We start from the raw sequence: 14630 nt of genomic DNA, 5'->3' as shown, positions 1-14630 counted from the left end.
AATGCTAATTAATTAGTTTTTTAGAGGATGAGAGTTCAAGAGATGTTAAACGCATAATATCCTTTTATTTTGAGTTAAGTAAAGAAGATTTATGGGTTAAGGATAAAAACATGAAGAAATAACGTATAAAAACGAAATTTGACCATGCGGCGACCTCCCACAAGGTGGATGGCGAAGTTTCGGTGGAGAAAGTAATGGAACAAGATGAATCAGGGCGGGGCAATCCAGAATTTTCATTTGAGGTTTGTGAAAAAATTGATACTAGTATTTACAACAATCGACAACTTACGGTGCAGCATCACAGACAACGGTATAATTTTCGCCCAACTCTTGAGGCAATTTGATGATACTACTGTAATGTACAAAAATGGCTTTACAAGCTATGTTGCATAGAGCAATTCCAACAATAATTAGATTGTTTTAAAGAGACAGTCCACTTGCCTTAAATCAAGTAGGCCTCTCAATTGATTTTAGGTTGAATGCTTGGGTACAAAAACTATTATTCTTTTCTAAACATAGAAACTCAAAACAGAATAACTGTCTCCTTTTTTCTTTCTTTTTGCGTGTGTGTGTGTGTGTGTGTGTGTGTTAATTTCAGATGCAAATTCAACATTTCAACCATAGTCCCGTTGAATTTTCATGAGGTACTTGAGGAAGATGATCAAAATCCTGGCTTCCAGGCTTCCAAGATGGAAATTTGTAGTCCAGCCTATATCTGTAAAGAAAGTGGACATTACCTAAACAAAACATGCACTGAATTGTATTTGTCCCTGAGGTGTTTCATCCTCTTCTTCCCCAGCACCGATCCTCTAAACCTTCTACTGAATCTCCTTTAAACAAATCAAAGCGCTTTATATGCGATGAATTTGGGGGACATTTCGGATGGTTTCGTTTACATCTGCTTCGAGTGTTAGTTCAAGCTCGATGTGAAATGTGCAAGATTGGTCAGTACGCCTAGAAATCAAAGCCCAAGGCTAAAAGACAAGGTGGAGAAAAAAAAAAAAAAATGCTATCCCATTTCAGTCATGAGCACATGCTGATACTTGACAATGCAAGGAAGGTGGACTGCAGTTATTGCTAACTAACAATCTTTGGTCTGGCTGGCTTATTGTTATCCTAGAAAGCGATGACATTTATGCTTTACATGAATCTTGTCTTCGATTTCCAAAAAAGATGCATGACCACACCCGCTTCATTTGGTCGACACTCTACCAAAATCTGCCATGCCTGCACTTTCGAATTCGTTGGCATCAGCTATAGTTGTTTCGACTGTCATTTACATCTCCATCCTACATGCCTTAATACTTTGAGTCAGCCTCTAAAACATAACTTTCGAATGCTCACATAATTCATTTTTATATTTTGGGACAGTTGCCAAATTCGGTTTGATGTATATAATTCAAATTGATCTATACAGGCTTTTCATGTTTAGATGTCTCGAAATTTGTACCGAGCCCTTCTATTTCTGCACAGAGGCTGACATAAGGTTTCGTCTGAATGTGCAGAACATCACATTCAGCCACTTATTATTAAGGATTCATTTGTTGAGGATGTATCAGTAGAATATTATTACGATATTTGCGAGGAAGAAAGATTTTCAGAAAACCACATCTATTATTGTGAAGAATGTCATGGCTTGTTTGTTGCTGACATAGAATGCATGCTTTCTCGTGTAAACTCACATACGATGCATATCTACTCCCTCTGGAAAGAATCTTCTGAATCTTTGCTGAAAATTTTGAAAGGAAAAACAATACATAAAAAATAATTTGCATATAGCAAACAATTTCACATTTTCATACAACATGCATTAATTTGTTATCTCCTATTTACAGGAAAATTTGTTGGTCTAAACATTCTTGACATAGATTTATTGCAATTTACTAGGATTTATCGCTTGTTGGCATGATTGCCTAGTCTAGCTATGGTCTAAGCTATAGACATTTCTTCTCAAGAAGCACCTTTCGGTTGTTACTGTAGCTCTTACCAATCATAACGCTTTGAAAGAGAAATGACTTATTTTAAATAGATTCAAATTGATAATATATACTTCATGCAAAAAATCAACAAGTAATGATCAAGTACTATATATACTACTATATGTTTTTATAACTAATTAAGACTTCGATCAATTGATACTTTTGCTATTCATTTTTTATTTTTTTTTTCTGAATAAATTATTGTGAGAAAACAAAAAATAATTAAAAACAAAAGACAAATAGCAAAAACAAAGTATCAATAATACGGAGTATATTTGCTTCGTATAAAATAAATTTCATGATATATCTTAATTGGGTGCATTAAAGAATTTGAACTTGAAAGTAGATTTTGTGAACCAAATTGGAATGTCGATTGACTTTGTGAAGCAAGTAGATTTAATTAATCAGTTTTTCTTAAGGATTATGTTTTAAGTTACATATGACTGCATATTTTTTGTAATTACTATTCGTCCTACTAAATTGTATATACATATAATTATGTTTGATTTGTATAAATATAAAAATTATTGAGTTACGATTTGTTTTGACACATCAGATATAAAAAATTTATTTTTTTAGCTTTTATCAAATCTATATATAAGTTTTTGTTAATTTTAACCCTACCGTTTTCTTTTTTTTTTTTTTCGTATTAAATCATTATATCTAATTTAAAATTATCGGGTCTAATTAATGTAAATTTAAGTTATAGGCCTATCTTTGTATTTTGAGATGAGAGCTAAAATTTTAACTCTATTTAAGATGATAAACTAAATTTATCACCAATTTTTCAACAAGTGCAATAATAACACTACTAGTTTGTAACCCATGCAATACATGGATTATTTTGTTTATTTAAATATGAGTTTACACTGAAAAATTTATATTTTTCTTACAATTATATCTAAGTTTAAAATTTTATGAAAAATATAAAATATAAATCTATATTCAATTAACATGTCATAAGAAAATTAAATTTTACTATTATTATCTTGATCAAAATGTTGAAAATAAATGTGAAAAATAAGAGATATTAGATATGGATCAAAAAGTAAAAAAAAAATTGAATATAAATATAATATTAGTTTTTTAGGAGAACATAAATATTGAATGATCAATTAAATAATAAAAGAAGTATCGACATATTTTTTTTAAATTATGATTTTAATCAAAATATTAAAAAAATAAATCAAGAAATGTATGACAAACAAAAAAAATTGAATAAAAATAATGTTAGAAGAAGAAACCATCTAAATAAAATAAACAATAAAATTACGAAAACAATATAAATCTTAAAGGAAAATTGAATACGGAGAAAAATGATGTAGAACAAATTATTAATTATTAATAGACTTAAAGTGATATGTGTTTTTTGAATTTAAAAAATAATAAAGCATTTAAAAATTTTAAAAAATAGAAGAGATATATGTGATTTTAAATTTAGGGAAAATATTTTTGTTTTAATTATTTCTTTTTGCATATTTATGGTAAAAAACATCAATAATTTAATTTGTTTTTAAAGTTATCAATATTTAAATTAAAAATTAATTACTTGGTTAATGAGTATTTTGTCATATATTATTATCTTATTTACATAATGTCAACCTAACCCCAAACAAAAGTTTAAATTCACCATCTATATAAGAAATATTAATTTCATCTATTTTAGTTTTGATTATTTTTTATATATCGTAGGACATATGAAAACATTAAAAAATTATTATTGTAATGCAAATAAAAAATAATTATAAGTATTATATGTTATTATTGACTTATGATCTTATTTAACTTATTAAAGAAAGTCTTTTTTATAATTCTTAACTTAATTTATACACTAAAAAATAATTTAAAGTGAAAGTTGATTATATATTTATGTGTCAATACTATAAATTGTCTACATAAGATTACATGCAAGCAAACTTTACCATGCATGTGAATATGCTGTAATATAATATTATATATGATTTGATTAAAAAAAATAGGCATAGGTCTAGAAGAATTTGAATCAATAAAACAGTTACAAAATAAAATTTAGAATTCAAATAATAAGGGAAATATACATAAAATAGTTTCTATAATAATTTTCAATGCTCTAAAAAAAATGTAACTTAAAGGGAAAAACCACAGCGGTAACATATTCTCAACCAAACTCATAGCAAGTTTTTACATGATAATACGGAAATACAAATTAATTTTGTTTGAGCCTCAAGGACAACAATATCAATTTTAATTCTTAATTATTCACTTGTAATGGATTTTGTAAATTATTTTACTTCATCTTCTTTATCAAATTAAAACCTATTTCATATTAATGTGCTAAATTTACAATTTTAATCTATTTCTTTACCATAAAAGACAAACACAAAATAATATCCAAATCACATAAAATAACACCACACGTAGATTTATTTTTTCTCAAATTAAAGTACATGATATGCCACAGGGCTATGCATGCAGCTTACATGTTTATTGTAGTTTAATAATAAGATAAAAAGCATTGCTTCCACCAAGGAAACACAATTTTATTTAGTGGATACAGCACACACACACACACAGACGTAGCACGTACAATCCTTGTAATTCCCAAATTGTGCCCAAGAGGAGTTTTGAGTATTTTCTCAGTTCGTGATCTTCTCTTCTTTGGTTTCAAAGTGGAAGTTGTAGTAATTAGAACCAGTAAAGGTGCCGCCTTGCACTTCAGTCGTAACAGTGGCTCCATTATAAAGAGTGTCTCTTTGCATGAATGTGAAGGGAACATCACACGTACCATTTGTTGCAATTAGATATACCGTCACCTTAGTCATTGGAGGCACAGTAACTTTGTGTACAACTTCCACAATAGCGGTTGATGTCGTGGTCTCTCCCCACTCGGTAGCTGATTGAACTTCACCGGATAATTCAACTTTTCCCTCAAAAATGAGTGGAACGCCCATGACGATGGTGGTTTTCATACCTAACTTTAGCGAAAACGTAGTCTTCCACGAACTAGTCTTGGTATCTGTGTAGGAAAGCTTGACGTCTAAAGTGCTAGATTGCTGGGTATGGTTATCTGCAGTATTCTTGGCAACAAGGAGGACTCTTTCGTCGTAGACCCTAGAATTATCAAAACCATATTTGACATTATAAATGTCCCTTGTCAAGACAGGCTCCTCCACCGTTAGCAGGGCCTCTTTGGTAACACTGGGGACTGCTGCATTAAGGCAGTTAGTCTTTCCCTCGGTTGTGAGGCGCTTGCAGAAGTTATTGTTGCCCAAATTAAGAAGACCAATTGTCGTATTGTTAACTATTACGGGGCGAAACACGGTGTCCTTGTTGTTGCTACTGATGTCATTAGAGTCCGCCCAAATCCAATTTGGGCTGCGCCTCCAAAATTTATCGGAAGAAATGGTCTTGATGCGGACATTTCCATCATTAGTGTTGAAAACCTCGCATGGCACGGTTGAATCACCAATATCATTAGTTGAAAACTGCAAATATGGGTAACCCTGAATCTGACGAAGACACAGATACTCACCATTATTTCCTTTGAATGCCACGTATCTAGGGAGAATCACCAGCGACTGCCAATCAATAATTGTGAAGATATCAAGGCTGTTATGATCATAAACTTTGTAATTTGCCAACACGCAGCGATCAAATTTTTTATTGTTTAACCCCCATAAGCATAAATAGCATCCTGATTGGACGTGCATAATTCGAACCGTATTTGTTGCAGGGTCTACAGAGATAGTCTTGAACAATGTGCACGACTCCTTGGATTGGTCTTCCTCCGGCTTGACGGCGGTTGCAGTAATCCAGTATTGCTCCGCTGGTTTTCCAGTGATGGAAAGATTTTTGGTTCGTACCCAATATTTATTGTTTTGACAGCTCCTTATGTGCACCAAGCCATTAGTGCTAGCAGTCTCCACTTCAAATCTTGCATATGGACTCACAGCCTCAGTTTCCATGAAGCGGATATACCCATTAGACTCCCCATCATCACGGATGTAGCCCAAGTAATCGCTCTTGTCATTGGATTTGAGGACGATATACCTTGGCAATGCCAATGTTAAGGCCAAAGCCATGTTTCGCTAAATCTTTGAATTTGCTCTCTTGGTGTTTGTCACTCTTGTGCTTGCTTACAACATCCACCTACTTACCACAACCACCTACGTTACCTATTTATATCCAAAATTTCTTTGTCCTTAGGAGTAGGATGATGGAGACTGCATGTGATTATGTGAGACATGTGTATCATCTGACCAATAACACTTCATTTTCTTTTTATTTTATTTTATTTTATTTATTCCTTTGCTCTGCATTTAACCCGTTGTCATTTTAAGAAATTAATGTATTTATAGGATGTAATTGTTATAAACATAGTGAAAGATAAGATATATATAGAATTTATATTTCTTGTATTATCATTGTCAATTAACATATAATAATATTTTATAAAAATTTAATTTTAAAATAAAAAACAAATATGCTTTATCCTTAACTGCATATTTAAAATTAATTTTTAATAACATTTTATTATGTCATTTATCAACCTGTAAAATATTATACATTGATAATATATTATATATAAATTTAAATATATAATATATTATCAATGTATTTAACTTCAAATTTCATGAAAATATATAAGTTGTAAAAAATCCAAAAGATTAAGAAAAAAAAAAACAACATAAATAATATTTAAAAATAAAAAATTATTAACACAGCATAAAAATAATAAATATACTAACAACTGATGTAAATTAAGTTAATGTTTTATTTTTATGATAATATGAAATTAAAAAAGAAAAGCTAATTAAGAAAAAATATTGGAGTTGGTCCAAAGTTTAGTAGAGAGAATATATTACTTATAATAATTATGATATAATAAAGTAAACATAATTTAAAGTTGTGTAAAATTTATAAAAATTTTACATAAAATTTATATTTATAAACAATAAATTTTTATATAATTTTTATGATAATTAAGTAATTATAAAATTATAATAAAAATTATAAATAAAACGCTCTCTTAATAAAATAGCTATATTCTTTGATTTTCATAATAGGCTCCATTATGTTTCCAAGATAAGGGTATCATGGGTGCCTGATTGAAAGGAGGGTACTGAAATTAATTAATTTTCAATTATTATATTTTTTAATCTAAATTTATTAACATTTCAGACATTGATTAATTTTTACATACATTACTAATTAATCACTTTAAAATTAAGTATAATCGCTTAAGTTTCATTGATAATGGATATCCATCCGCATTGATTTAAGAGTTAATAGAAAGTTTTCTCAAAGAGGAAAAGAGTTAATACAAAGATAATGAACAAGGCCGCATATAAACAAAAAGTTCGCTTACTTTTTGTTAGATAAAATTTTGCTGGTATGAATACTTTTTTTTTTTTTTTTGTGTTTTTAATTAAAAACATTATCTTCCACCAAACACTGCCAAATGCAGATTAATAATTTTGCCTTTCCAAAACCTGCCAAATTTGCTTTAAATTATTATATGAAATCAGATTTATTGAATCTAAGTATATAAATATTGTTTACAGCACTTGTCTTTAACGTGAATGAATCGTATCAATCAAATATATATAAATATTACAAGCTGTTGACAGCACCAGGATAATAATTTCAATGAATTGTATCTACCAAATAAATAAATTTTACAGCTGTTTGACAGTATTTATGGTAAGGATAATAATTTCAACTAATCATGGCAATCAAATAAATAAATTTTACACCTGTTTGACTTTAATAGCATCAGGACAATAATTTCAATGAATCAAGTCAATCAAATAAATAAATTTTATAATTATTTAACAGTATTTATTGTCAGGGATAATAATTTTAATGAATCGTGATAATCAAATAAATAAATTTTACAGTTGTTTCATAGTACTGTACTGTTTAACAGTATCGGAACAATAATTTCGATGAATCATGACAATCAAAAAAATAAATTTTACAACTGTTTGACAGTATTTATTGTCAGAATAATAATTTCAATGAATCCTGACAATCAAACAAATAAATTTTACAACTGTTTGACAGTATTATTTAATAGCATCAGGACAATAATTTCAATGAATCATGACAATCAAACAAATAAACTTTATAGCTGTTTGACATTTACTAACATCAGGACAAGAATTTCAATGAATCATAACAATCAAATAAATAAACTTTACAGCTGTTGAATAGTACTATTTAATAGCATCAGGCCAATAATTTTAATGAATCATGTCAATCAAGTAAATAAATTTTATAATTATTTAATTATATTTTTTGTCAAAAATAAAAGTGTAAATGATATATTAATACTCGTAAGTTATTTGGATTCGATTCGAAAAAAATTTGAATTCGATTAGATTATTTTCGAGTCGAGTTCGAGCTCGAATAATTCGATTTATCGATCGAATTGAATTCGAGTATTTTTATATTCGACTCGAGTAACTCGTGAGCTTAATCAAGTTTTTATATTTAAATATATTTTTATTATTTTAATTAATAAAATATTTCGAATTCGAGCATGAATAATCGAACTCTTATAGAGTATACGAATCGAATTTATTTTTACATATTAATCGAGTTTAATGGAACGAGCGAAAATAACTCGAATTTAATTACGAATTGAACTCGAACTTAAAAAATAAAATTCAACCAAACTCAAATCGAGTATCGAATCTCAAATTATAAATAGAACTCAAACTTATTACTATTCGATTCGACTCAATTATATCTTTAATCAAAAATAATAATTTCAATGGATCGTAACAACCAAATAAATAAATTTTACAATTGTTTCATAGTACTGTTTAACAGTATCAGGACAATAATTTCAATGAATCATGTCAATTAAATAAATAAACTTTACAGCTGTTTGACAGTGTTTGTTGTCACGGATAAGAATTTCAATGAAACATGCCAATCAAGTACCAATGAATAATGACAATCAAATAAATAAACATTACAGTTGTTGATAGTACTGTTTAATTGCACCTGTAGATTTTTTTTTAATTTTTTTATCTATTTATTTTATTTTTTTATAAAATATTTTCAATCGGAAGAGTCATGATTTTTTTTAATTTTAATTTTTATATTTAATTATAAAATATTTTAGAAAGTAGGATCAACTTTTTTTCACCATTGGCATTTTATTATTATTTTTTACATATTTTCTTTTTCAATGAATTCACTGTTTTGAGATATTACTTTTTGTTTTTTTTTTTCAGTTTTATTTTTTATATATATTTTTATTAAAATATTAAATTATTTCGCTTGTTAAAGCCACATCTTCTGGCAATTATCCTGAACCAAAGATCTCCCTTTCTTTTTCCTTTCAAGTAGGTTCTAACATTAAATTACAGTGTTGGGTTTTTTTAGCCCCACTGGGTTGAGAAAGACTTAAGAAATCAGAGAATCTTTATTTGGTGGACAAAAAAACAAAAAAATCAGTTGGAGCTTTCCATGCAACTTGGACAGAGACTTTTCACCAAGACTTAAGGGCAACGGTGTCCGGACTTTCATGCATGAAAAACATGCTCACTTGTTTCGCCTGTTAGGGCCATGTGAGGGGCAATTGTCCTTATCCAAAGATTTTTTTTTCCTACCCAAACGGAAGCTTAGCGTATTTTATTTTTATTTTTATGTAAAAAAACATAAAAAAAAAATTGTAAGTACTTGAATTTAAAACCTAAACCTATTTGATATTATTTTTTAAATGTCATTAAATGAATCAACTTAATAATTTAAAATTCCTTTCGCTTCTTGAGAAGGGAAGTCCCTTTTAATAAATTCTAGAATGTGTCTCGCGTTTTATTATAGGAATATTTTTTATGAATATTTATGTTTTTATTAATAAATGTAAATTGAATAATCAAAAATATATTTTATAAATAAAATATATATAGGCAAAGACTTAGTTCAAATTAATTCGACAAAATTCTTTGAACATTATATATTGTTTTTATTCTTTTATCAATCAAAATTAAGTATTTGACATTCATAAACTTATTCATGTCGTAATGATTTTCGTTCGGAAGATTCAAACGTTAGATTTGATAAAAAAAATTTTAAAATCGTCATTAATTTTTTATAAGGTATGATTGATTACTTAAAATATTATTTTTTCATAAAAATTTTAAAATTAATTAATATTTTACTAAAAAAAGTTTAGATTTACAAAATCATGATTAAATCCGAAAACACGATTATGAATGAGAAATGTATTACCACCTTCACATCGTCCGTTCAAAGAACGGTACCACTTAAATATGTATAATCCTTTAATTTTGGTAATATAATTTTTTTATTTAAATTTAATTTCCTAAAATTTATTTTTTAAAAAAATATTTTTATTATGAAATCAACATTATTATTGTTATTACGTATTCTATAAATTCTTCAACGCTTTGGTGGAATTTATAAAAAATTATTATTTAAAAAATATTTTGAGAAAATTGATCATTTACAAAATTTTTGAAATCTCGTCATAAGATATTTTATTTATTTATTGCGAAAATGATTTCAAGAACATCCTGATTCTTTGGTGAGTTCCTAAAATTTATTAAGCAAGTTTTAAGATTATCCTGACTCTTCGGTGAAATCCTAAAAGTTTTGAATAAATTTTAGAATCACCTCAACCTTTTGACAAGATCTTAAATAAAATCATTTTTTTTATAATTAAAGGAATTTATTAATTAATTTTTATTATGATTATTTAAAAAAAACTTTTTATTATTTATTAATTATTTTTATTATAAAAAAGAAATTAGATTATCCTTTCACTAGAGAAATCTAAATATTTATATCTTACTCGTATTAAAGAAAATCGAACTCCTTTAATTTTTATTTCTTTTTTAAAAAATTCAAAATATTAATTGTTTTTATTTTTTATTTTCATTTTTATTATTGTTTTACATTGTCTAAATCAATCTTTATTTTATTAAAAATAATTTTGAATTATCTCAACTCTATGGTGAAATTCAAAAAAATTATTTTTACTTGTAATAATTAAAGAAAACTAAACACTTTTAGCTTTCTTTAAAATTACATTTAAAAGATTTATTTAAACAATTTATTTTTATTTTATTTATCATTTTTTATAATTTATTTTTTTAGCAAAAATTATTTTTTTTAAAATTATCCAAACACTTTGGTGAAATTTAAATAATATTTTTGCTTGTAATAAAAATTTTATTTTCATTAAAAAAGTTATTACTAATTTTTTTATATTATATTTTTAAGTCCTTATATTATTTTAGTTTTATTTTTATTTTAAGAATTATTAATATAAAATAACAATAATAATAATAACAATAATATCATGAAAAAATAAAAAAATAAAAAAATCAACATAAAAATCAATACAAAATAAATATAATCAAAATTAAAATAGAAAATAAAAAGAAAAATAAAAAGGAAAACCTGTGAAACGGGTCGGGTTGACGCTCGAGTCAGCGCCCAGATCATGCGCGGGTCGAACTCGGTTCAAACATCCAAAACGATATCGTTTTGAAAGGCCTATAAAAAGCCTATTTCTGTTTTTTTCTTATTTTTTCTTTCTCTTCTCTCTTTAACTCAGAGCGAATGAGAATAACTTGAATTCGATTACGAATTAAACTCGAATTTAAAAAGTAAAATTCGATCAAACTTGAATCGAGTATCGAACTTCAAATTATGAATCGAACTCCAAATTATGAATCAAATTCAAACTTATTATTATTTCGACTCAACTCGATTCGTTTAAATCTCAAATAAAAATAATAATTTCAATGAACCGTAACAACCAAATAAATAAATTTTACAATTGTTTTATAGTACTGTTTAACAGTATCAGGACAATAATTTCAATGAATCATGTCAATTAAATAAATAAATTTTACAGTTGTTTGACAGTGCTTGTTGTCACGGATAATAATTTCAATGAAACATGCCAATCAAGTACCAATGAATAATGACAATAAAATAAATAAACATTACAGTTGTTGATAGCACTGTTTAATTGCACCTGTAGATTTTTTTAATTTATTTTTATTTTTTATCTATTTATTTTATTTTTTTTATAAAAAATTTTCAATCGGAGGAGTCATGATTTTTTTTAATTTTAATTTTTATATTTAATTATAAAATATTTTAGAAAGTAGGATCCACTTTTTTTCACCATTGGCATTTTATTATTTTTTTTTACATATTTTCTTTTTCAATGGATTCACTGTTTTGAGATACTACTTTTTGTTTTTTTTTTTCAGTTTTATTTTATATCTATATTTTTATTAAAATATTAATTATTTCGCTTGTTAAAGCCACATCTTTTGGCAATTATCCTGAACCAAAGATCTCCGAGGGTTGCCCGGAGGCAATGGAAATGATGGCGAAACGACCAAAAATAATGGAAAAAGAGGGTTTTTGGAGACTGTTGATTTGAAGCTTAACCTTTCAACAACTAAGGAGGCGATGGCGAACGAAACTGAGAAGATGAAGGAGAAGAGCTCTGTTGCTCCTCTATGTACTGACCCTGCAAAGCCCCCTGCAAAGTAAGCTACCCATATCTTTTCTTGGTTATCTTGTTTCTCAATATTTGTTTTTTTTTTCGTCTTTTTGTTTGTTTTTTTTTTTCCATTTCATTTCTTTTAGAATGAAAGTTCATTTGATTAATAATGAAATCAAGAAGTGAGCATGCATTTGCATATGCATCAGTTAATTTATTTTTCAGTGAAATTAATTTCTTGTTTTTAGGGTTTTTTTTTTCTTTCAATTGTTGAATATTAATTTGGAATTGAAGAAGATGAGTGTCCATTGAATCTTGGCCTTGTAAAGTGAAAAAACAGTTTAATTTTGATATTTTATGGCTTCGATTGTTTGTCGGGAAAAAGAGGGAAAAGAACAAAACATGTGGAATCTCTACTACTTTTCCTAACAGCCAAACAATAATTCAAAGTTTTTAACAGGAAAGTGCCTAAGATAGTCCACAGCTAAGCTACCAAACTTTGGTAAATGTCAAAAGTATTACCACATTCACCTTCTCAAAAGTTGATAATAATATTTTTTACAATAAAATTCAAAAAATAAAGGAAAATCAGAATGGAATTCCAATAATTTTTTGTTATTTCATTCGTATGACCAATATGATTAATGTTTTGGTAAATTTAAAATGATCTAGTAACTTAAATTTGAGGGCACATTTAATTTTAGGGCACAAGTGGTGGGATGGCCATCATGTTAGGAAAATGAGATTCAATCTCATGTAAGTAGTTTTGGATCAAGTAAAGGTTATGGGTTTTGATTTTTTATTTTACATAGAACCATAGTTACTTAATAAAAAAGTGGTGGGATTGTTTTAGGTATGTGTCGAAAATCAAGTAGAGAAAGAAAAAAAGTAAAAAAAAAATAGAGAGAAAAAAGAGAAGGGAGAGTTGGTTGAACGGAAGTCGATCCGTATTTCGATTGAGTTAAAATCTTGTCAAGAGATTTATGATTCAGAATTTTACATTTTGAACAGTGAATAACGGGTTTGAAGCTCTTTAGGAATAAATTCAGGGTATATTTGTTGAGTCACTTATTTGGTGAGATTTTTCTAATTGTTTTTCTAGTTATTGATTAGTTTTAGTTTTAGCTAGAAAAGAATTTGTATAACTATTATTTGATAGTGAAGATTTTTCTGGTGGTCTGTGATTTTTTTTCTCTACACTGAAAGATTTTTCACTAAATCTTGGTGTGTTTTATTTTTCTTGCGTATTTGATTATTGATTGTTATTTATTATTTTTGTATTGTTGTAATTATTGCTTCAGGTGCAACAAGTGGTATCAGAGCAATGGTTATTTTGAGACATCGATACAAAAGTAACCCAGAATAGAAGTAAATTCTGTTTGAGATCATGGATGGTGATACATGTTTCATGATAAAATTGACAGCATCGAATTATTCAATTTGAAAGTTTATGATGGAAGATCATCTATACTGTAAAGATTTGTATGAGTTAGTATTGGATGATTCGGTTAAACTAGCAGATATGAAAGATGAAAGTTGAAAGAAGTTAGGTAGAAAGATGTTGGTTACAATCAGAAAATGGGTTAATATCAACGTATTTTTATCATGTAACGCAGGAATCAGATGTTCACATTATTTGAAAAAAATTGACAGTATTTTATAAGAGAAAAATAGGTATGAATAAAGTTATGCTTGTTAAAAAGCTTACAATTTTATAATACAGGGATAGAGTACTTGAGTAATTTTTAAGATATATTTAATCGGATGATTACTATAGAGCTTAAGATAGATGATGAAATGAAGGTGTTATTTTTTTTGAGTTCATTGTCAGACAGCTGGAATACTCTAGTTGTGACTGTTCTCAATTCAGCTCCTGATTATAAGGTGACGTTGGAGATGATAAAAAATAGTATGCTTAATGAAGAAGTAAGATGAAAAGATGTAGATCTTGAAAATCAAGCTTTAGTCACAGAGAACAGGGATAAAAATATCGACAGAGGCCAGGACTCAAAAGGTCGTGGTAAGTTTAAACATAGATCCAAGTCTAGAGGTAAAGTAAAGTGTTTTCATTGTGGTAAGGCAGGTCATATAAAACGAAACTGTAGAATCTTAAAGCAAGAGCGAAAAGATAAGAAAGATAAGAGTTCAGATGATGACAATGTTACAGC

General features: G+C 27.5%; 1 protein-coding gene across 1 annotated transcript; it reads right to left on the bottom strand.

The window, feature by feature from the left end:
• Positions 1 to 4359: 4359 nt before the first annotated feature.
• LOC149518247 (uncharacterized) lies at positions 4360 to 6123 on the bottom strand. Its single transcript, XM_089764014.1, has one exon. It carries the CDS (start codon positions 6038 to 6040, stop codon positions 4595 to 4597), a length of 1446 nt encoding a protein of 481 aa, XP_089620140.1. The 5' UTR covers positions 6041 to 6123; the 3' UTR covers positions 4360 to 4594.
• Positions 6124 to 14630: the final 8507 nt, after the last annotated feature.

This window comes from Durio zibethinus, chromosome 7 (assembly GCF_047325235.1).
Source record: "Durio zibethinus cultivar Kanyao isolate XHJ-2024 chromosome 7, ASM4732523v1, whole genome shotgun sequence".
In the NCBI taxonomy this organism is placed as follows: Eukaryota; Viridiplantae; Streptophyta; class Magnoliopsida; order Malvales; family Malvaceae; genus Durio; species Durio zibethinus.
Note: the sequence above shows the minus strand (reverse complement) of the source record. Positions and strands in the feature narration are given on the sequence as shown.

What these genes read in the sequence shown, in the direction of transcription:
- LOC149518247 (XM_089764014.1), bottom strand. Translation starts at nt 6,040, where the DNA reads ATGGCTTTGGCCTTAACATTGGCATTGCCAAGGTATATCGTCCTCAAA.